We start from the raw sequence: 21594 nt of genomic DNA on the forward strand, positions 1-21594 counted from the left end.
TCATGAGGTTTCCAACAAAGTTGGCACCCTTGTCGGAATGTATTCTCTGTGGAAGACCATAATGTACAACAAAATGGTTGAAGAATAGTTCAGCTGTTGTTCTTGCTGAGGTATTCCGACATGAATAGGCCTGCGCATACCTGGTAAAGTGGTCGGTGACCACTAACACATACTGGTGACCTCCTTTGGATGCCTCGATAGTCAAAAAGTCCATGCATATCAGCTCTAGGGGCTGTGTGGTCACGATGTTAACTAGTGGTGCTTTGTCAGTGGTCGCCTTCCTCTTTAAGCATCTGTCACAAGACTCTAGGTGTTTCTGAACATCCTGTGCCATGCCTGGCCAATAGAATCTCTCTCTTAAAAGAGATAAAGTGCGGTCTCTGCCAGGATGTCCCGAGTCATCATGCAAACTACGGAGTGCAGCAAGTCTACATCTTGAAGGCAAAACTAGCTGTCCCTGAGTACCATCTGCTGTCACAGTAACTTTGAGGAGAACACCCTCAATAAGCTTGTAATGATTGTAGTTCTTGAGCAGACCAGTCATAACAGGATTATCTCTGTACATCTTGCGGTCCAATCTCTGTCCTGATTCAAGAGAATCAATAATGTCTAACAAGTCTGGGTCTCTACGCTGAGTCTTACTCCATTCCTTGGCATTGGTTCGACATTGTTCCTCAACAACAGAAACATCATCCTGGGACATGCTATCGACAGACAAACAGATGGTCTCGACCAAGCTGGACACCTGCACTTTCCCACAGATGGCGTGAACAACTTCACTTCTGACTTCTTCACAAACTGGCAATCTTGACAAGGAATCTGCATCCGCATTAGACTTTCCAGGTCTGTACTTGATGGTGAAGTTGTACATGGATAAAGCAGCCAACCACCTGTGTCCTGTGGCATCTAACTTTGCAGTAGTTAAGACATACGTAAGTGGGTTGTTGTCTGTAAAGACTAAAAACTCGTTTCCATATAAGTAGTCATGGAACTTTTCGGTCACACTCCACTTGAGGCACAAAAATTCCAATTTGTGAGCTGAATAGTTCCGTTCTGAGCGTGTGAGTCCTCTACTGGCGTAGGCTATAACTCTAGATACCTCATCTTGCTCCTGGTATATAACAGCTCCTAATCCCTGAGCACTGGCATCTGTGTGGAGCTCGAAGGGCTTAGAAAAGTCTGGATATCCTAGAACTGGAGGACTTGACAGACAGGACTTCAACTTGTCAAAAGAATCCTGCTGTGCTTCTTCCCACTGCCAGTCAATTGGAGGTACATGCTTCCGTGACTTGCTCTTCCTCTGTGGTGTGGAGGGCATCAAGACCGACAAAGGACGTGCAATCCTGGAAAAGTTCTGTACAAATTTCCTGTAATACCCTGCGAAACCCAGGAAACGACGAACATCCTCAGCGTTCTTGGGAACAGGCCAGTTCTTGATCTTGTCGATCTTGTCTGGGTCTGCTTCAATTCCCTCAGCTGACACTATATATCCCACATACCTGACCTTCCGTTTGAAAAACTTGCATTTCTTAGTAGCAAGTTTGAGGCCACACTCCTGGAGACGCTGGAAGACTAGTCTGAGGCGTTCTACATGCTCCTCATAGGTCTTGGAGAATATAATTAAGTCATCCAGGTAGATGAGACAAATACGGAGATGCAGGCCTTCCAAACACTTCTCCATGAGGCGCTGATAGGTGGCGGGAGCATTGGACAGACCGAAAGGCATTCGGTTATACTCGTAGAACCCAAGTGGGCCTACAGTAAATGCTGTGCGCTGTTTGTGTTCTTCCTCAAGCTCCACCTGGTAGTATCCACTCTTCATGTCCAGCACTGAGTAAAATTTCATCCCACCAAGGCTGTCAAGAAGCTCTTCTATACGGGGTAATGCATAACTGTCCTTTATTGTCCTCTGATTTAACTGGCGGTAATCAACACAAAGTCGTAAACGACCATCCTTGCGCTTAACCAGAACAATGTTTGATGCCCAAGGGCTGTGTGAGGGCCTTATCACTCCAGCAGACAATAGGTCATTCAAGTGTTGCTTTACATCTTCAAACATTCCAGGAGGAATACGACGATGTCGTTGTTTGAAAGGCGTGTCGTCTACGAGGTCTATCCTATGTCGGACACGTGATGAGTGACCAAGATCATCTTCACTTTTGGAGAATATATTACTGTAGCGCTGAATAACTCCAAGTCCTTGATCTATCTCATCTTCTGTAAGTCCATCACGGTCAAACTCTATCTGGGCAAGCAAAGTATCAGGATCTGAAGGCATAGTTGGTGTCATTCCTTCTATGGAGACGGGCTGAAGCTCACATAATAGATCCTTAGGACGTACAACAGCTGTTCGAGTGGTAACATTGGACACAAGTACATCAATGTCATATGGCATGGTGTGATCATAGGTCAATAGAGTAGGTGCAACATCAAGATCCCTGGGTAACACTGAGTCTTGAGTAGCTTGTATAAGGGCACATACTTGACGGTATGGTACGCTATGGCATAGTTGTCCCTTAATAGTGACATGAGAGTTGGGTGGAATCATCACTCTGCTTGTCTCTGATGACTTCAAGTAGCCAAGTACTCCTCCATTCCTCGATAGTTCCTTATCTTGAACAACCATACTCCGAAATGTCAAATACCAAGGAGTAAACAAGTCTGCACATTGAAGAAAACGAACACCATAAGCAGACTTACACTCACCCAACAAATGTGAAAGTACATTTGTGCCAAGTAAAATAGGTACCTTATGGTTGTACTTAGTATCAGGTACAACAAGAAGCAAACAAGAAGTGACACAATCACCAAGACCACAACCATCGGAACTGACTCCAACCTCAACAAAACCTATGTAAGGCAAAGAATCACCACCAGCATGTTCGATATTCAACATGCAACCCAAAGGCTCAATTGGTAAATGATTCAAGAAGGAATCATAAAAAGACTGAGACACAAGAGACACTGTCGCTCCAGTGTCAAGTAAAGCTCTGGTTGTGACACCCTCAACTTGTAGCTTGACCTCATTAGAATGACCCACAAGCTTTCCCATGACATGTCGTCCTCTGGGGCGTAGATCTTGACCTAGGAGTGCCCCCTGCCCATAGGCCTGTTGGAGTTTAAAGGTCTCCGGCGATGATCCTGTCGGACACGACAACCATATGAAAGATGACCAGGATAACCACAATTCCAACAAACAGGGAATGGTCGTTGCTGTGTACTCTCTTGAGATGGAGGAATATCTGATCCAGAAGCACTCTCAGACTGATTCACTGACGCTGATGTGTCCTGTGTGGAACCATAAGCACCTCGATATCCTGATCTACCACGACCTCTAGCCCTAACATCTGGTTGCCCTGACTGAAGCTGATTGATCTGTGTCGTCATTTGAGTTTGATGATCCTTTATGCCAGTAATCTCCGACTTCATTTGCTTCAACATATCTTTAAGTTCAGAATAGTGGTCAGGCTCTGTTGTCTTCTCAGAAGACGCTTGCTTCACTATGGCTTGCTTCCCTTTATGTTGAGGAACAGTCCCACGATGCAAGTCGAACTCCAACTCTCTTAGGCATAGACGAAGGTCATCAAAACTCTTGAGAGACTCATATTTGTAGCCTGCTAGTCCCTTAAGAGTAGGATTCAAGCCATCCCACAACCTTGACCTCAACATCTCATCTTGCTCGGCATGGGATATAGACTTCTGACAAACCAGCTGGTAGAGTAATCTCTCAAGCCGACAGCTCCAACCAGTAACATCTTCACCATCCTTTTGAGTGGCACTGTAAAACTCGGACATGAGTACAGAAATTCTCCGAAGTGTCCCAAAAGCACTCTTCAACTTGGATAGGATGTCTGTTATTGAAGCTTTGTGACCAAGCTTCATTGCTGAAAGAGCAGCTTCACCCTTGAGGGATTTCCGTATGGCTTGTAGAATCACCTCATTGCTGTGTGTTTTGGCCTCAATCAAGCAGTCGACCTCATATCGCCAAAGGTCATATTCACTATCCTTGCCTGGCTCCCCACTAAACACTGTAAGTTTAGGGAAGCTGTGATATGCGTGAGTACTGACAGTCTTCTGTTGTGTAGTACTACTAGTCGGAGCAACATCATTCACTGAAGCACTAGCTCCAAGATCAACTTCCTGTTTAATTATAACTTCCTGTTCTGAGACAGAAGTGATCCAGTCTTTGAAATCCTCCGCTGTATCAGCTTTAGGTTTCAATCCTGCCTTCTCAAAGGCAACAATCATCTTTTCCATTTCCTCTTTGCTGAGTTCCATTTTGTAGATTTACCAGTGAAATTACGAAGACAAACTCCTGTGTGAAAATGTAGCACAAAGTAGAAATGCACAAACAAACACAAAAATATGTTGAATGGTGAACAGCACAAACAACGGAGTTTGTGGTAGAAGTAAAGGGTAATAGACTAACAGCACAAACTAACTGTTTGTGTGCGAGGGAATATGTGGCAAGCTTACATGCTTGTAAGTGAGTGAAACATACACTAATACCACGTGGCAACTAATGACTAAGTACTAAACTAAGAATGAAACCTTAATTGAGTACTCAAACTAAACTAAGTAAGTACTTACATCTAAACTAAGTAAACTAAACTAAACTACCTGAAGTGCACATCACTAAACCAATTGAGATTAGGTAATAAACACAATTAAATTCAGAGAAGATTGCAAAAGAATAACACAAACACCCAAGTTTTATATGGTATTCAATGTAAAAACACGGAATGCACCATCAAATTTCGACAGCTCTGCCCGAAAATATCACGTCAAGCCGATGCAACACTGCGTGACAACAACGCGTCAACACGAGCACACAACATACGACCAGGGAAATGCGAGAAACACGACAAAAAATAAACAGAACACCTTATGACCTGATGCAAAATATAAACAAAACACAGAATACAAGAACCAAAAGCACAAAAGCCTAACTAAATGTCGACGAGGGGATTTGGGATATTATTAAATTAATTAGTATAGCGCAGCAGCAATAAAGTGCAATGTGCAATTACTGAATTGAATAATATACTAAATTAAGTAAGCTTGATACTAAGTTTTTACTAAGTTTTGATGAAGCAAAGTTTAGAAGTAAATTTAATCAAATTTATACACACTCAGACAAATCAAATTCTTCAACTGACTAAAAAACAACTAATTAGCGCATCAAAACTAAATGTAAAAAACACTATAAACAGAGCACAATTAAATATTCATAATTGCTGGTGTTTAAACAAGGATAAATGTATGCATATGAATATGTCACACAAATGTAAATATCAAAACATAAATCTTATACAGAATATAAATGCAGAAGTAATGATAGAAATGAACACAACACTGGAAGTAAACAACACAGTGTGGTTAGTCTGTGCCTTTATGGCGACATGATCTGAATGCCTTTATGGTGAAAGTCTAGTTATACAAAGTATACTATTCTTGGAGATATCTTCAATTCATCTGATGGAAGTAGATATGGACTCAGTCATAGTGGATGGAAAACCGAATCACTGTATCACAAGTCAATCACTTATCCAGTAATTGATAAATGAAAATCAAATCAATTATAGAAACTGCTATCAAATTGATATATCAGTTTGTCTCTATGAAGCACATCACAAAAATATACCTAGCAGCACATCATCAAGTCTATGTTGGTCACTGCTGAGACGCTGGAACACCGCTGAATCCTCACTGGGGGCTCCAATGTTGTAGACCTTATGTGTAATCCTTAGTTGCAAGAGATTACAGTCCACGGGGTTGTGAGAAAATTCAGTTTATTCAGCAAGGCATATAGAAGACACTCCTGAAACAATTTAAAATCACAATATATCACGTGTTTCAGAATAAATGTACAATAACACATTAAATGTAAAGTATCGATCTGCTTCTTCATAACTCATTACATCGTTACAGCAGATACACAAATATATTTCTGCCTCGATAACTTATCAGTGCAGATGTACCTTCATATACAAAAGACAATATCATTACACATTATTAAACGCATAACTGAGGAAATCATTAAATCATCATCTAATCATATTATGCATAATGAATGCACAACATGAACATATTATATAGATAAACTATATACAAAACATACCCTGTGTGTGACACGAGAGTGTAACATGCCTTCTGCCAGTCGTCTCATTCGACAGTCACATGAAACTAAATACAGATACAATATTAATTATAATATTGTAAATAACATATATAATCACGGCATATACATGCATCACTGAAATACAACTTCAGTCATTCATTCATACAACTATCAATAAATACATGCATACATCTAGAGAGATATGTACAAAGTCTAGAAATACACCAGATTTACTAAATAATAGCAAATATGCATCAAATACCAAAAATACACAAAATACCAAATAACCAATGCATTGAAATATAAAATATATGTAAAGATAAGCAATACTCATGAATCAGACCCTAATCTCATCACACTCACCTCATTCACTCAACCTATCGTTTGTTTATGTTTACAAGTTATTTAAAACCTATTTTATTATTTATTACTTGATTTATACTAATGATTGAAATTATAATGTTTAGATTGATACAGATTAATTATGATTACTAACCTTGATAACTTGATACTCAATCCATTGCTGTGCAGTGCAGGTGGGTGTGTGCAGCATAAGATTAGCAATGGCAGGTGAGAAAGGGATTTGAATTGAAAGGTATACTAATTGGGTAACAACAGGTAAACCTAATGACGAGCAAACAATAGAATAAAACACCCTTGGAAGTAAAATAGACTGGACCATTGACCTTTGACCCAGTAGAAAGTTATCAGTAGCAAATACTGATAAGGACACAACTAATGATAGATAGAAACCAGGAAATGACACAACCCTCTGTTGAATCAACAAGCTGAAATAGAAAAGACATGATACCTTATCTACACTAAAAATACATACATATTTACAAGCTGCAGAATTAACACCTACTACACATGTACAATTTTTGTATATGTATATTTTTGTCATGATTGTGTAAATACCCAGGTGAGCGATACAGGCCCTTTGGGCCTATTGTTAACTTTGTATATGTAGTGTGTGCATTTGGTTTTGTATCGAGACAAAACTACTTTTGAAATGTACATGTATTTACTTGCTCATAACAAGTATGTGTTTACTTGAAAGTACCAAATACCGACCACCATAGCCAGTACATTTACATCAATGGCACCTATTGTGTCTTATCTTATTTGTATGTGTATATCTCTTTTAACACGTCGTGTATATTGTTTTTTTATCTGTTGTTGTAGATATGATTGTTTCAGGGTTTACGTTCATAGCATCTGGAAATAAATATTGGCCATTGACAAACGCCGTAACGTCTGTTGTCTGCGCGGCTGACGCTGTCTGCTGCATCTTGGCAGTTTTAATACTGATTTGTTTATTTACAATTTTCTGTAAAAAGTAGGATACGCCTTGTAAAATGACAGGTATTTTATTAAAGAACTTTGGAAATGTTTATCATGTTTAACATTTGAACTGAGCATATTTATAGGTATGCATAACATATTCCACAATATTACAGATATGTTACTCGTGGACTTTAGACAAATCAATTAGCAAATAGGAAAACAATGTTAAACGTAAGAAGCCTTATACCATATTACCTTGAGTCATATTGCCATTAACGTGGAAAATTCATTAAGACAGACAGAGTGAAATAAGTGAAGGGTATTCATATAATATACTCAACAACAAATGTTCCTGTGATACCAATATTTTAGTGTATTTTTCAAACAGGTAAAGTTTGGTTTTCAATATTGTAGTACATGTATGGAATCAAGTCACAAAAACGCAACTGCTACAGAAAAGCAAAAGTTTACTTTTATGCAAGCCCCATGCATTTCACTTCCAACGAATGGGTATAAAAACATGTGCGTTAACGGAATTCCATATGCATTGTTTTGCATCGTGCTGACAACAACCATTCAGAAAAACAACAAACTTACGCAATTATTCAACATTACAATATGCCACGCCTGTCTGAATATGAGCGACTGCGAGCCATTGGTATGCTTGAAGCAGGATCGAGTCAACGTGATGTTGCAAGACAATCTAACGTCCATAGAAACACCATTTGGTGTTCATGTCCACGTGGCAGGCCACGCGTAACCAATGATAGACAAGACAACTGGATTCGAACAACACACCTACGAAATCGATTCTAGCCAGCAACAGCATCCCTGGCCTTAGACGAATAACTTCACTAACCGTACGTCGTCGCCTCAGATGTGCAGGGATTGTCGCCAGATCAGAAGACCCGCCAGACGTCTCATTTTGACAGGAAACCACCGTCAAGCACGTCTATAGTGATGCAGACAGCGTCTACTCTGGACGGCCATGCAGTTGGGACAAGTTCTATTCTCTGACGAGTCTCGTTTTCACCTCAGCCACAGTAGTTATTGTTTTTACGAGTATTCCCAATCGTCAAGTTTTAAATAAGAAGCTAAAAGGACAAAAAACAGTTTACTCTTATAACAGAGGCGAAGTCGCATTTCATAATAGTTCGTTTGAGCGGCATTAATTCTTCGACAATTAATACACATTGTGATTCATGTATAACAGTACAACAATAAATTCAAAATGACTTGGCATTGGTTGTTAATATTAACTTCAAACACGTGTCGACAGTGTTCTGTCACTCGCCTCAAAGTCACTTGGCCCTTATTATGGGAAATCTCACAATGGACTCTATTGGGTTTTGTCGCTTTATTTAAGTGAGTGTGTTACAGTCTTACTTTGCATCGGCCGTATCCCAGCCACAGAAGGGACTGTTTCCGTCATGGAAGTCGCCAACCAAAAGTCTTTTTGAGAAAATGTTTCTTTTTTTTAGCGTTTACATTTAAAAACAACTTACAGTAAGCTTACAAAGCTTGCTACATGCTCGTACATCTCGATAATATTTATAAGAGTACATGGGCTTCTTGCATGGGCACATTCCATTTTACATGAAGCATTACACACAGGTAATTCAGTTTAAGGTGTGTGGACCGACCCTTCATTTACAGCTGTCTGAGCGCACGGACGTGTGTGATAAGGCGTTATGACGCATTTAAATTCAAAGTGTTGCAATAAACTCGTAAGTGATCGGAGTATGCTATCCAGTTCGTGTTTGGTTTACAAAGTAAAAGAAAGAAACAACAGATAGATAACTCCAAGGAACTAAATAAATACTTATTTATATGATCAATTAATGCTTTGTTATTTTGATAGTTATATTACGCCGCACCTCAATAATCCAGCTGCATCACGCTGGGCTGTAAACAATCCTATCTGGGCCAGACAAAACAAGTGGTTGATATAATGAGCAACTATCAATGTCGTTGGGGTACGAGTTCAAGAATCAACCAGCCTGACCACCCGATCCACAGTAGCCACCTAGCCGTCGTGTGTTCGGCCAAAGACCAGGTAGGTTTGGAAATGTGACAAGCATGGACGATAAATAGAGGTTATTACGCGAGTGTGTTTGGGGATGGTAAATATCCTGCATTAGGAATAAACATTGTATTTAGCGAGCCTTGGCGAGCTAAATACATAGTGTTTATACCTAATACAGGATATTTACCATCCCCAAACACACAAGCGTGATAACCTCTTTATCATATAATGTCATTCTTTAATTCTGTGCTTCAAAATCGCTTTCCCTCTCTCGCAAACATTACCGAAACATTGCGAGTTTTCCTGGAATGCGCGCATTAATTTTTATTACGTCATAGGGTAAGTGATGTGTCAGTCGGACAGTGACAGTAGCCAATATAGTTCCAACTGAAATCTGTTTTGTATCCAGTGGCAACATATACGCAAAACAACAATTGTTTTTAATTGCCTTTTGCGGCAATCCATCGGTCTGTCCGCTAGAGTAACTGCCCTATATCAAAGGGAAGCTACTCTAACCCTAGTCTATGAGACGTCACGGCCACGGTCAGACGTCGTTGACAGTCGGTCTGTCCTGTCATAACGTTAAGAAGTGTAGTCAGATGTACACACAGCGTCAACACGAAACAAGGTAACAATTCAACTATATTTCGGCCAAATCCAACTATTTTAATTTGTTGAGAAGGTTTCAAGCCGCAGATATGGCTACTGATCCCGCTTGGCTAGGCCTCGTGCCCTCGCAAAATTGTTTCGAAATTTATATCTCCAAAGTTGCCAAAACTTATAAAATGCCTTATCTACGTCACAGTTAGACACGGATTTTCAGTATATTAGACTGTTCTTTTGATAATGATAGCAATTATCCCTGTAGTTTATCCAGATTCCCGATGGTTAATTCTGACTCGATCGCCGAATGACGAGGGCAACGCCATGTTTGTGTATAAACAGTGAAAGTAGTCCTACTTTGACCTTTGATATTTGCATCTCTATCCGCATATGACCCCAACGGATATCGTTTTTATCCGTCGGCTTTATCCTGCCGAGAAACCTACCCATTATATGATAAAAATGACTATGTCATTTGATATACAATTTCTACATTACATTTTTAAGATTGATCAAGACATGTACCAAACATCAAAGACATATCAAATCGTGCCACATATAACGCCAGTATCTTAACTGGGGAAGACATTTACCAAAACCAAGCACCAGAACTATCAACAGTTGACGTGACTCTAAAACCTGAAGACATGCCCATACCTCCTTTGTACTGGATTCCCAAGCTCCATTAAACATGCACAAAGAGAGATATATTGCTGGGTCCAGCAAATGTACCACCAAATCCTTGTCTCAAAGATTAACAATAATCCTTAATACAATCAAAGAAGGACTTTCTTTATGTTCACTAACAGAAAGTATGGGGCAAGTGAAATTAATACCATGTGGATTCTCAAAAACTGCCAGAATTTTTACAATCTCAGAAAAAAAGCCTAGTTCAATTCTGTTAAAACATTTGATTTTTCAAAGGCGCACAGCTCTATATCCCACATACCAAAGTTACAGAAAATCTTCATTTCTTGATCTATGGGGCATTTGTAACTGAGGGTGGCCATAGTTATAGTTGCATATCTATCTTTGTTTGTCAACTGAAAGCAAATGTCATCTGTAGTGAACAGAAAACAATGACTTCCTCATTGATGACATCTGTGTAAAGTTCTGGGGAAAGACATTAAGACAAGAAGTAGGCATCCCCATGTGCTCCCTTCTTGCTGATATGTTTCTTTATGAACATGAGTAGTATAGTCTCAGTCCGCAGAAGGCGGTGGTGTCTATTAAACGTATCCGGTAGTTCATATTTATAAACACATCGTAAATGACAGATTTCTGATGAATGAACTCGCACGCACACATGTCTATAGGGTTATGTTCGCCCGAACTGTAAACAGTGACACATTGATAACAGGAAGGGTGTGTGGAATGCACTCGTCCTTGTAAGGGTAAAATACGCGTTTAAACTCACCATTTAAATGATGACATTACCTTTTTAGATGTATTGGTATCAGTGAGTGAGTGAATTTAGTTTTACGCCACACTCGGCATTATTCCAGCTCTAGGACGGTGGTCTGTCAATAAACGAGCTTGGACCAGACAATCCAGTGATCAACAGCATGAGCAGCGATCTGTGCAACTAGGAACCGATGGCACGTGTCATCCGAGTCGGCGAGACTGACCAACCGATCCCCGCCGTCAGTCGCCGATAAGCATGGGTTACTGAAGGTCGATTCTATAACCCGGACCTTCACGGGTGTAGTATGACAAAGACTTTATACTAATATGCAAAAACTGAGAAAAAACAAACAATTCATTCGTATCATTTATTGATTCGAGTCAATCGGTTCCATACAAAGCCGTGATATACGAATGGACAATAGTATTCACTCTGGAACATTATTTGGTCACTCATATACACATGCTACTGCTGCTCGAAGGCCCTATTGTTTAAACAGCGAGTCCATGTCTTGAAACACATTTCGCACTGTTGAATGTTTCCTTTCCTACGCTGTTTTAAGGTTGAATGGTTGTCTATAGCCTATGCTTTATCCATTGCTTGTAACGATTTCCGTCCAGGAGGTCCCAGTTTCACAATTCCTCTCACGTAGAGGGAAATTCGGCGTTTCTTATCGTTCAAACGCCTCAGTTTACGAGGTGTTTTCAAAATATGAATCAAACTAGACGCGTGGCGTTGACTCGGCATTCTCTTCTGACTGTTAGACTGACATATGCCCAATCATTCTGCTCACGATCATCATCATCCTCCTCGTCATCACCGTCGTTATCCTCTGCAACGCTATCAGATTCAGTCTCACTTTCTATTTCCGGCATATCCATCAAAGGCAGGATATCTTTCATCTTGGGTTTAAGGAGGAGTTTGATTTTATTTTTGAGAACGGATTGTTCCGTGGAAGGATTCATGTCTCCCAGGTTGTATAGCATGTTATGAAACAGAGGTGCCTCTTTAAAGTACGTGGTATATTCCATCGCATAGTTGAAAGTACTACGCACTAGATCCTCCCACCTCAGTTTCAATCTTCTCTCAATCCATTCTTGCGTTCGTCCCTGTCGCTTGTACTGTTTTTTCTGCAGTTTCATCTTGTCATGAAACGTATCGTACACCTGCTTCCAGATGCGTTGTAAGCCTACATTTTGCCACTCCTCGGCTTCCATATTAGTGAATGTTGACTTCCCACGTGGAGGTTTGACGGCAAGACCACTGCCTTTCTGGGAAGAGGCTAGTTCGTCAAAGTCACTGTCATCGTCATCACTCTCGAGTCTGGCACGCTTTCTCTTAGGTTGAAGGCTATTGGCCGGACACCAGTGTTTGATATGTCGCTGTAGATCGTGCATGTTATCTATCAGCACCCCGCAATCTGCGCAAGCCGTCGCCATAGTCAATGATGTCTCACTACTCGTGTCTGAATCGGTTTCAATTGGAGTGAGCTGATGTTGTGGCAATCACTCTTCTTGTGTCAGAGGACTATCCAGAGATTCTGTTGTAGTCAACTTCTCCCTACGCAGATCAGGTTCAGACTGTGCTGTTGTTCTCCTGTTTTCCTCATTTATGAGGTTAACATGCAGTCGATCCTTATCTTTGGTGGTAGGTTTTAGATCGATGATGAGTTGTCCATAGGGTGTTTCAGCAACCTTTTCATACATAGCCATAAAGTGATCCATATGTTCGGGGGAAATTCTACGAGCGAAGAGTTTGATTTTCTGTTTAACTATGGGGGAATGAAACAGGGTGACATAATGCGCGTTCAAAGCAATGCCTCTCGATTCCTTACCTCTCGGAAACAGATTTTGTATCAAAAGAAAGATCAATACATTCTTGTGATGTGAGGTTTGAGTAAACAGCCGCGAAATACGCTTGTCGTGCTTTGGTTCGGCCAGGAAATCATCCAGGACCAACACGTTCTGTTGACGAGCATCAAAGTAATCCTCGTCCAAGATATCGTAGGGAATTCCTTTTACAAAGGTCAGCTGAGGTATATAATGGCTGCCATTGAGTATAACACCAAGCGATGCGGGTAGGTTGGGGTTGGATCAGGCCATGCCGGAGTACATGAGAGGTAAACACAGACTTTCCACAACCACTGGGTCCCACAACGAGCGCATTTGAGGGAATCAGGAACTTGAATTGTTCTCGAAGATCAGATATACATGGTAAATGAGGCAGCCACGAGTGGACTTGCGATGGCGGCGGCGGCGGCGTTAGCGGGTGTGCTTGTAATGGCGAGTGGGCTTGTAACGGTGGCGGTATGCTATGTTTATTTCTCCTGTGTCGTAACATGACATCTCTCCTTGAAAACATTTTTTCACAGTCCGGACAGGTGGCAACCCCCATGGTGATCCAATACGGTGTGCGATTAGAGGGTATGAGGCTTTCTTCTATACCCTTGACTCTGTTGACGCTTCAAGGCAGCAAGTGCCCGTTCCACCACAGCCTTCACCTCCAACACATGTTGTATTTTCACGGGTTGGGGTGTTGTCTTCGATCCCTGTTTGGTTGTCATCGTTTTCATTTTAGGTGTTACCTGTCTCTTCTTTGTCTTCAGCGTCGACTTCTTGGCTGCTTGTGGTTTCTTTCTCTGTTGTGATTTTCTCAACGTAGTCTTCCTAAATATATCTCTAGGGTCAAGTCTAATCTCTGATGCTTTCTTCATGTTGTTCACGTCCAATCCGTTTGCTGGCGAGAGTAAAACTGTTTGTCGGGCTACACTACTGTAGAGTTCATACTGTCTTACACGTGCAGGGAATATTGGAAGACACTCTTTTCTTCACAGCACACTTGTGAGTATGTTAAAAAAGCAATCATATTAGTATATAGTCCTCGTCATACTACACCCGTGAAGGTCCGGGTTATAGAATCGACCTTCAGTAACCCATGCTTATCGGTGACTGACGGCGGGGATCGGTTGGTCAGTCTCGCCGACTCGGATGACACGTGCCATCGGTTCCTAGTTGCACAGATCGCTGCTCATGCTGTTGATCACTGGATTGTCTGGTCCAAGCTCGTTTATTGACAGACCACCGTCCTAGAGCTGGAATAATGCCGAGTGTGGCGTTAAACTAAATTCACTCACTCACTGATACCAATACATCTAAAAAGTAATGTCATCATTTAAATGGTGAGTTTAAACGCGTATTTTACCCTTACAAGGACGAGTGCATTCCACACACCCTTCCTGTTATCAATGTGTCACTGTTTACAGTTCGGGCGAACATAACCCTATAGACATGTGTGCGTGCGAGTTCATTCATCAGAAATCTGTCATTTACGATGTGTTTATAAATATGAACGGCTAACCACGCTCATAGTCATGTTGCGTGTCGTGGTTAGAACCGTAATTGATCTACTGAAAGGTGTCATACATTCGTGTTCGGATATAGGTACAACATCTACACGCACATACTTTCCTACATCATTCAAATGTATTTAATACCGGATACGTTTAATAGACACCAACGAAAGAAAGGTTTAATGAGGGGAATACCCAAATATATCCTCTCTGAAATAACTCCCTTTTAAAATAACAAATGTACAACACATTTTCCATAACATATCATAAATACGGGACACTGGTCACACAATTTATTAATGGGAGGCTTCAGGCGAGGCTGGTATGTTAACATTAATTGTAAGGCCGGGGTATGTTGACATTGTTATGGGAGGGCGGTCGGTCGCTTAGTCTCTCTGCTATACATTAGCTATGATTAAACCTGCTTCGACATATATTTCCAATAAAACATTTTCCTCGTCAAACAATTTTCCATGATAAACTCTCTCTCTTCGAATTAAGGGTGAGTATTGTAAACATGAAAATGTCCTATAGATTGCTTCCATCACTTTCCAAACAAACCTAGTTTCGTGTCGTCACACTGGTACATGTACTTATCAGCTTTCTATCTATTTTCAAAATAGCACGTTCTGAAGTAAAACTGTGCACATCATGTTACACGGTTAAAACTCAAATCGTAGGACTTATTTGTCATCGCGTTTAATGGTAGAAAGCTAGCATTGAAACATCAACTATACAAGTCGGGACAGGGCTGAATAATTCTTTACAGATGGTTCACAATAGTACGCAGCGCGTGTGATTCGAAATCCGGCTGCCTTCAGCGTTATAGTCAATGCAGGGTGACATGACCACCTCTTTCTTGCGCGCTAAATGTAATTAAGCGACACTGCTAGCTTGCTGATTGTGTAGTCTTATCTATTTCTTCTATGTCTTTTCCATACAGGTTGTCTTGTAGACCGTATAAGATGGATTTGATCCAGCTAGACGTACTTTTTTCTCTCCCTACATTACCCGGCGTATATCATGTTGACACAACCCGTCCCTATTGCGGTATGATGTACTTTCAACACACACCCTGTATTCATCAAACCAGGTCGCACGCTCTAGCGAGCGCGGGTTATTTGAAACGACGAGGCCACGTGAGTTGTCAAGCGCGTCTATTTAGGGCAGCACGCTATACACATAGCTCTATTCATAACCCTTTACTTTTGTTTTCTTATGAATTCTTTTCTGCCTTATAAGCATTTCCCGACGCGCTGTTGATGCATGAGTCATCCTATCCGATCACGTGACTTGGATCAGCCAATCACCTTCCCTATTTTCCCTCAACCTCCCTCAACCAAAAAAGGTTCCTGCTCACTTAGACTATACTACTAACATGAATGAGAATTTCTGCTCGGATTAGCAAAGTGAAAACAGTGGAATTTGGCCGAGCGGTTTAACCCAAGCTTCAGGTATAACGATGATCTGATATCGTTCAATAATGGTCAGATAGCCCACCCCCTCACTTATTCACCCACCCGAACTAGACATATAGGATACCGCCTCGTCTGTATGACAAGAGGGGTGATTTCAACTTTCTAAGAGTCAACTTATAATGTCGGGCAATATTCCAGCAGCTCCAGCCTTTGGTGTCTACTTTACCTAACTTTTGATGCACAATCGGGCATACTCTTTCATACAACTCTCGCTCAAAAGTTGTTTGATGACGTTTTCACGCAAGGCCTCAGAAAGCAATGTTTCCTATGGTTTACATATGGAGGACATTTCCGGAGTTGACCAATAAGTGACACAAATGATGTATGATTTGTCCTGTGTCGCCTTTTCGCGAACACCTGGTATCATCATTATTTAAAAGTGATTCATAAACACATGCTTATGATATAGTCATAATTGTACAATGGACTCTGCTTTTAGAAAAGGCAGTTGTCAACGTATGTTCTCTGTTGATTTATGGTGAATATTTGATAGTACATAACTTTTTGGAGATATGACTTGTACAGAAATTTCGTATGTGGAAACGGGTGTTGTCGCCTGTATTTACACATCTGACACAACAACAGTTCCAGCATCCCACAAGGACAATCTAGACATTAACGTCAAGTACTCATTTTCTCAATGCTCAGAACAAGATAAACATAACTACAATAATACTTACCGTTGTGTGAATAATTCAATGCATCTATAACAGAATCAAAACCACAAACCAACACAACAGCGAAACTGGCAAATATTCTGCACCCACGCTCTACTCGGAAAGGGAACAAGAAGCTCAGTCTACCACACATACTACACTGCGCAACAGACACGCTCAAAGACAAACTTGAGGTAAACTGCCCATAAACAGCCCACTACAAAGCTGCTGACATGCTCCTACACTGAACAAATATTAGCCACACTCGCCTCTGCGCCGAGGAGGACTGAAGACTTTGAAAGAGGGTGTCAAGGAGTGAACAAACCTAAACAAAGGAACAGACACGTTGACTTATAATGGACCTGTGTCTGCGTGCATGTGTGCCATTGCCAACAGAGGCTAAAAACCAAGCTAAAACACATCAATATAAACAACCGCGATTGCCACACCACTCAGGCACACGTAAACAGATATCAGATTAATCTGCCTATCAAAGGAAAGTACACATTATAAGATTGTAAATAAGTCTTGATACCTTAGCTGAAGGAAAGTGACATCAGGTTGAAAACGATTCTCGAAACACACCCAATATCAAATGTTAGAAAGTTGACAGTGTGAATATTGTATAAATCAGGTTTGTTGATTATATACGAGATGAAAATGCATAGCGGGTATAAACACCGAGAAGTTGGATCTTAAAGCAACACAGCTCATAACAGCATCTATACACATTTTAAGGTTATTAGAAGAGTGAGTGAGTGAGTATGGTTTTACGCCGCTTTTAGCAATATCACGGCGGGAGACACCAGAAATGGGTTATTAGAAGAACCGAGAGAGAGAGAGAGAGGACGCGGGTCGTTATTGCAAGAACGGTCGGTTGCAGCCGATTGACTATTGCCAGACTACTTCAGCGATGCCACCAGACTGGGAACACATGGGACAGAGGTCACCAGACTGGGAACACAAGGGACAGAGGTCACCAGACTGGGAACACATGGGACAGAGGTCACCAGACTGGGAACACAAGGGACAGGTCACCAGACTGGGAACACATGGGACAGAGGTCACCAGACTGGGAACACATGGGACAGAGGTCACCAGACTGGGAACACAAGGGACAGAGGTCACCAGACTGGGAACACATGGGACAGAGGTCACCAGACTGGGAACACATGGGACAGAGGTCACCAGACTGGGAACACAAGGGACAGAGGTCACCAGACTGGGAACACATGGGACAGAGGTCACCAGACTGGGAACACATGGGACAGAGGCCACCAGACTGGGAACACAAGGGACAGGTCACCAGACTGGGAACACATGGGACAGAGGTCACCAGACTGGGAACACATGGGACAGAGGTCACCAGACTGGGAACACAAGGGACAGGTCACCAGACTGGGAACACATGGGACAGAGGTCACCAGACTGGGAACACATGGGACAGAGGTCACCAGACTGGGAACACAAGGGACAGGTCACCAGACTGGGAACACATGGGACAGAGGTCACCAGACTGGGAACACATGGGACAGAGGTCACCAGACTGGGAACACATGGGACAGAGGTCACCAGACTGGGAACACATGGGACAGAGGTCACCAGACTGGGAACACAAGGGACAGAGGTCACCAGACTGGGAACACATGGGACAGAGGTCACCAGACTGGGAACACAAGGGACAGAGGTCACCAGACTGGGAACACATGGGACAGAGGTCACCAGACTGGGAACACAAGGGACAGAGGTCACCAGACTGGGAACACATGGGACAGAGGTCACCAGACTGGGAACACATGGGACAGAGGTCACCAGACTGGGAACACAAGGGACAGAGGTCACCAGACTGGGAACACATGGGACAGAGGTCACCAGACTGGGAACACATGGGACAGAGGTCACCAGACTGGGAACACAAGGGACAGGTCACCAGACTGGGAACACATGGGACAGAGGTCACCAGACTGGGAACACATGGGACAGAGGTCACCAGACTGGGAACACAAGGGACAGAGGTCACCAGACTGGGAACACATGGGACAGAGGTCACCAGACTGGGAACACATGGGACAGAGGCCACCAGACTGGGAACACAAGGGACAGGTCACCAGACTGGGAACACATGGGACAGAGGTCACCAGACTGGGAACACATGGGACAGAGGTCACCAGACTGGGAACACAAGGGACAGGTCACCAGACTGGGAACACAAGGGACAGAGGTCACCAGACTGGGAACACATGGGACAGAGGTCACCAGACTGGGAACACAAGGGACAGAGGTCACCAGACTGGGAACACATGGGACAGAGGTCACCAGACTGGGAACACATGGGACAGGTCACCAGACTGGGAACACATGGGACAGAGGTCACCAGACTGGGAACACAAGGGACAGGTCACCAGACTGGGAACACATGGGACAGAGGTCACCAGACTGGGAACACATGGGACAGAGGTCACCAGACTGGGAACACATGGGACAGAGGTCACCAGACTGGGAACACATGGGACAGAGGTCACCAGACTGGGAACACATGGGACAGAGGTCACCAGACTGGGAACACATGGGACAGAGGTCACCAGACTGGGAACACATGGGACAGAGGTCACCAGACTGGGAACACATGGGACAGGTCACCAGACTGGGAACACAAGGGACAGGTCACCAGACTGGACACACAAGGGACAGGTCACCAGACTGGGAACACAAGGGACAGGCCACCAGGCTGGACAGGCAAGGGACAGGCAACCAGACTGGACACACAAGGGACAGGCCACCAGACTGGACACACAAGGGACAGGCCACCAGACTGGACACACAAGGGACATGTCACCAGACTGGACACACAAGGGACAGGCCACCAGGCTGGACTCACAAGGGACAGGCCACCAGACTGGACACACAAGGGACAGGTCACCAGACTGGACACACAAGGGACAGGTCACCAGACTGGACACACAAGGGACAGGCCACCAGACTGGACACACAAGGGACAGGTCACCAGACTGGACTCATAAGGGACAGGTCACCAGACTGGACACACAAGGGACAGGTCACCAGACTGGACACACAAGGGACAGCCTACGAAGCGGTAGACCATGTGACCACACCACAGGAAGTCCGCCATCTGCGCATGTTACATCTGCGCAACCGCTTACTGACGGTCACGTCACTGGCATTGACGAGAACACCACATAAGCAGACACGGTGTAAGGGACGATTGCCTGCTGCAGGAATTCAAAGTTTTCAAAACGTTGTAAAAGGTAGACATGTGGAGGACATTCGACGCATCGCTTGGCAAAATGATGTCTATGAACGTTAGAACCTGCGATTAAGTACACATTTTGCGTTACGTCATAATAGGTTGACGTCATAACGCTATTCAAATTACCTCCCATGTGAACTAGCGTATCCTTGGTAACATCGTCCTTTCACTACCAGCAAGCAAGATGGTGCACCCACATCAATATCGGTTGGTGGAATATTTTAATTAAACTTATGGACTTATTCAATATTATTCCGAGGGAAGACATATAGCAAGGGGATATCAACCATGTCTCATTCCACGGGTTTTTTCCCAACATATTCACACCATTGTGCCATAGCAGGCACAAAGTTGGCGGGCGCTAGTTCTCGAGGCCTAGAAATTATGTCTCTGGACGCCGGCATGGGAAATGCTTGAAGAGCCTTATGTCCACATGTGCATCGGTTGCTTGGTGTAGTTAGCAGCATAATATTTACTGCAGTCAAATATACAGAACGCGGTTGCTCTTCCTCGGCCATATCCCGTCCCAGGCCGTCGATTCACATCGATTACGGTGTCAGCCTTCAAACATTAATGGTGGAAATAGAGTTGTAATTTTTACAACAGAAAACACATCAAGTCACAATAACCTGCGACACCAAACGTCGGCTATGTGTACATGTGTTAGCTCGGACCCATATTGCACTTGTGGAAAGTGTAGAGTCACAATTATTACACAAGATAACTTTGATCAGAGAATTAACACGGCGCAAAGAATTTTTTGTAGCATACCTACCTTTTGATGCAAGTATCTATATTGTAATTTACATGTGGCACCTTCAGCATCATGAATAAGAATAGTGCACATTTCAGTTTAAATATTTATGTAATATTAAAGAGAACAAACAGATTATGATAACAAAACCAGTAAAATGGTTTCACAACAATGACTTCCTGAAACATTTGTTATTGTTTTCAAGGAACAGGAGGTATTAAGTTGACACAATCATAGTGGTATTCATGATACTGTTGACATTGATATATCTACAGTGGTCAAATTCTTCATATTTTGTCATATATATTCTTTTCAAAGTAATAGCTACCTTGTTGTAATATTATTTTATAATGGTTGGTTGGTTTGTTGTTTTAGGCCGCAGTCAGCAATATTACAGTTATATGACGGCGGTCTGTAAATATTCGAGTCTGGACCAGACAATCCAGTGATTGATATCATGATCATCGATCCATGGAATTTGGATCGATGACATGCTTCAACCAAGTCAGCGAGCCTGACCACCCGATCCCGTTAGTCGCCTTTTACAACAAGCATAGGTTGCTATTACTTTATAATGAATAAGATCAGTGGAGACATGCAGATATTGAAACCCATATCGTTTTTATTGCATTTAATATTTTTATCCA

General features: G+C 42.5%; 2 protein-coding genes across 2 annotated transcripts; one reads left to right on the forward strand and one right to left on the reverse strand.

Annotated features, from left to right (window-relative positions):
* Positions 1-3084: 3084 nt before the first annotated feature.
* LOC139475700 (uncharacterized) lies at positions 3085-4278 on the reverse strand. The gene is made up of 2 exons (XM_071258888.1): positions 4105-4278; positions 3085-4071 (listed from the first exon to the last, which is right to left on the reverse strand). The coding sequence occupies exons 1-2, from the start codon at positions 4276-4278 to the stop codon at positions 3085-3087; spliced, it is 1161 nt and encodes a 386-aa protein (XP_071114989.1).
* A 13699-nt stretch (positions 4279-17977) lies between these two features.
* On the forward strand, positions 17978-19945 carry LOC139475701 (hornerin-like). Its single transcript, XM_071258889.1, has one exon. The coding sequence runs from the start codon at positions 17978-17980 to the stop codon at positions 19943-19945; it is 1968 nt and encodes a 655-aa protein (XP_071114990.1).
* Positions 19946-21594: the final 1649 nt, after the last annotated feature.

Source organism: Haliotis cracherodii, unplaced genomic scaffold (genome assembly GCF_022045235.1).
Source record: "Haliotis cracherodii isolate W230 unplaced genomic scaffold, xgHalCrac1.p SCAF_3, whole genome shotgun sequence".
NCBI lineage: Eukaryota > Metazoa > Mollusca > Gastropoda > Lepetellida > Haliotidae > Haliotis > Haliotis cracherodii.

Bases quoted from the DNA above. Each gene is read 5' to 3' on its own strand.
- LOC139475700 (XM_071258888.1), bottom strand. From the start codon at position 4,278: ATGGAACTCAGCAAAGAGGAAATGGAAAAGATGATTGTTGCCTTTGAG. The intron at 4,072-4,104 runs GTTGCTCCGACT...ACACAACAGAAG, and splicing joins CTAGTGCTTCAGTGAATGAT to ACTGTCAGTACTCACGCATA.
- LOC139475701 (XM_071258889.1), top strand. From the start codon at position 17,978: ATGGGACAGAGGTCACCAGACTGGGAACACATGGGACAGAGGTCACCA.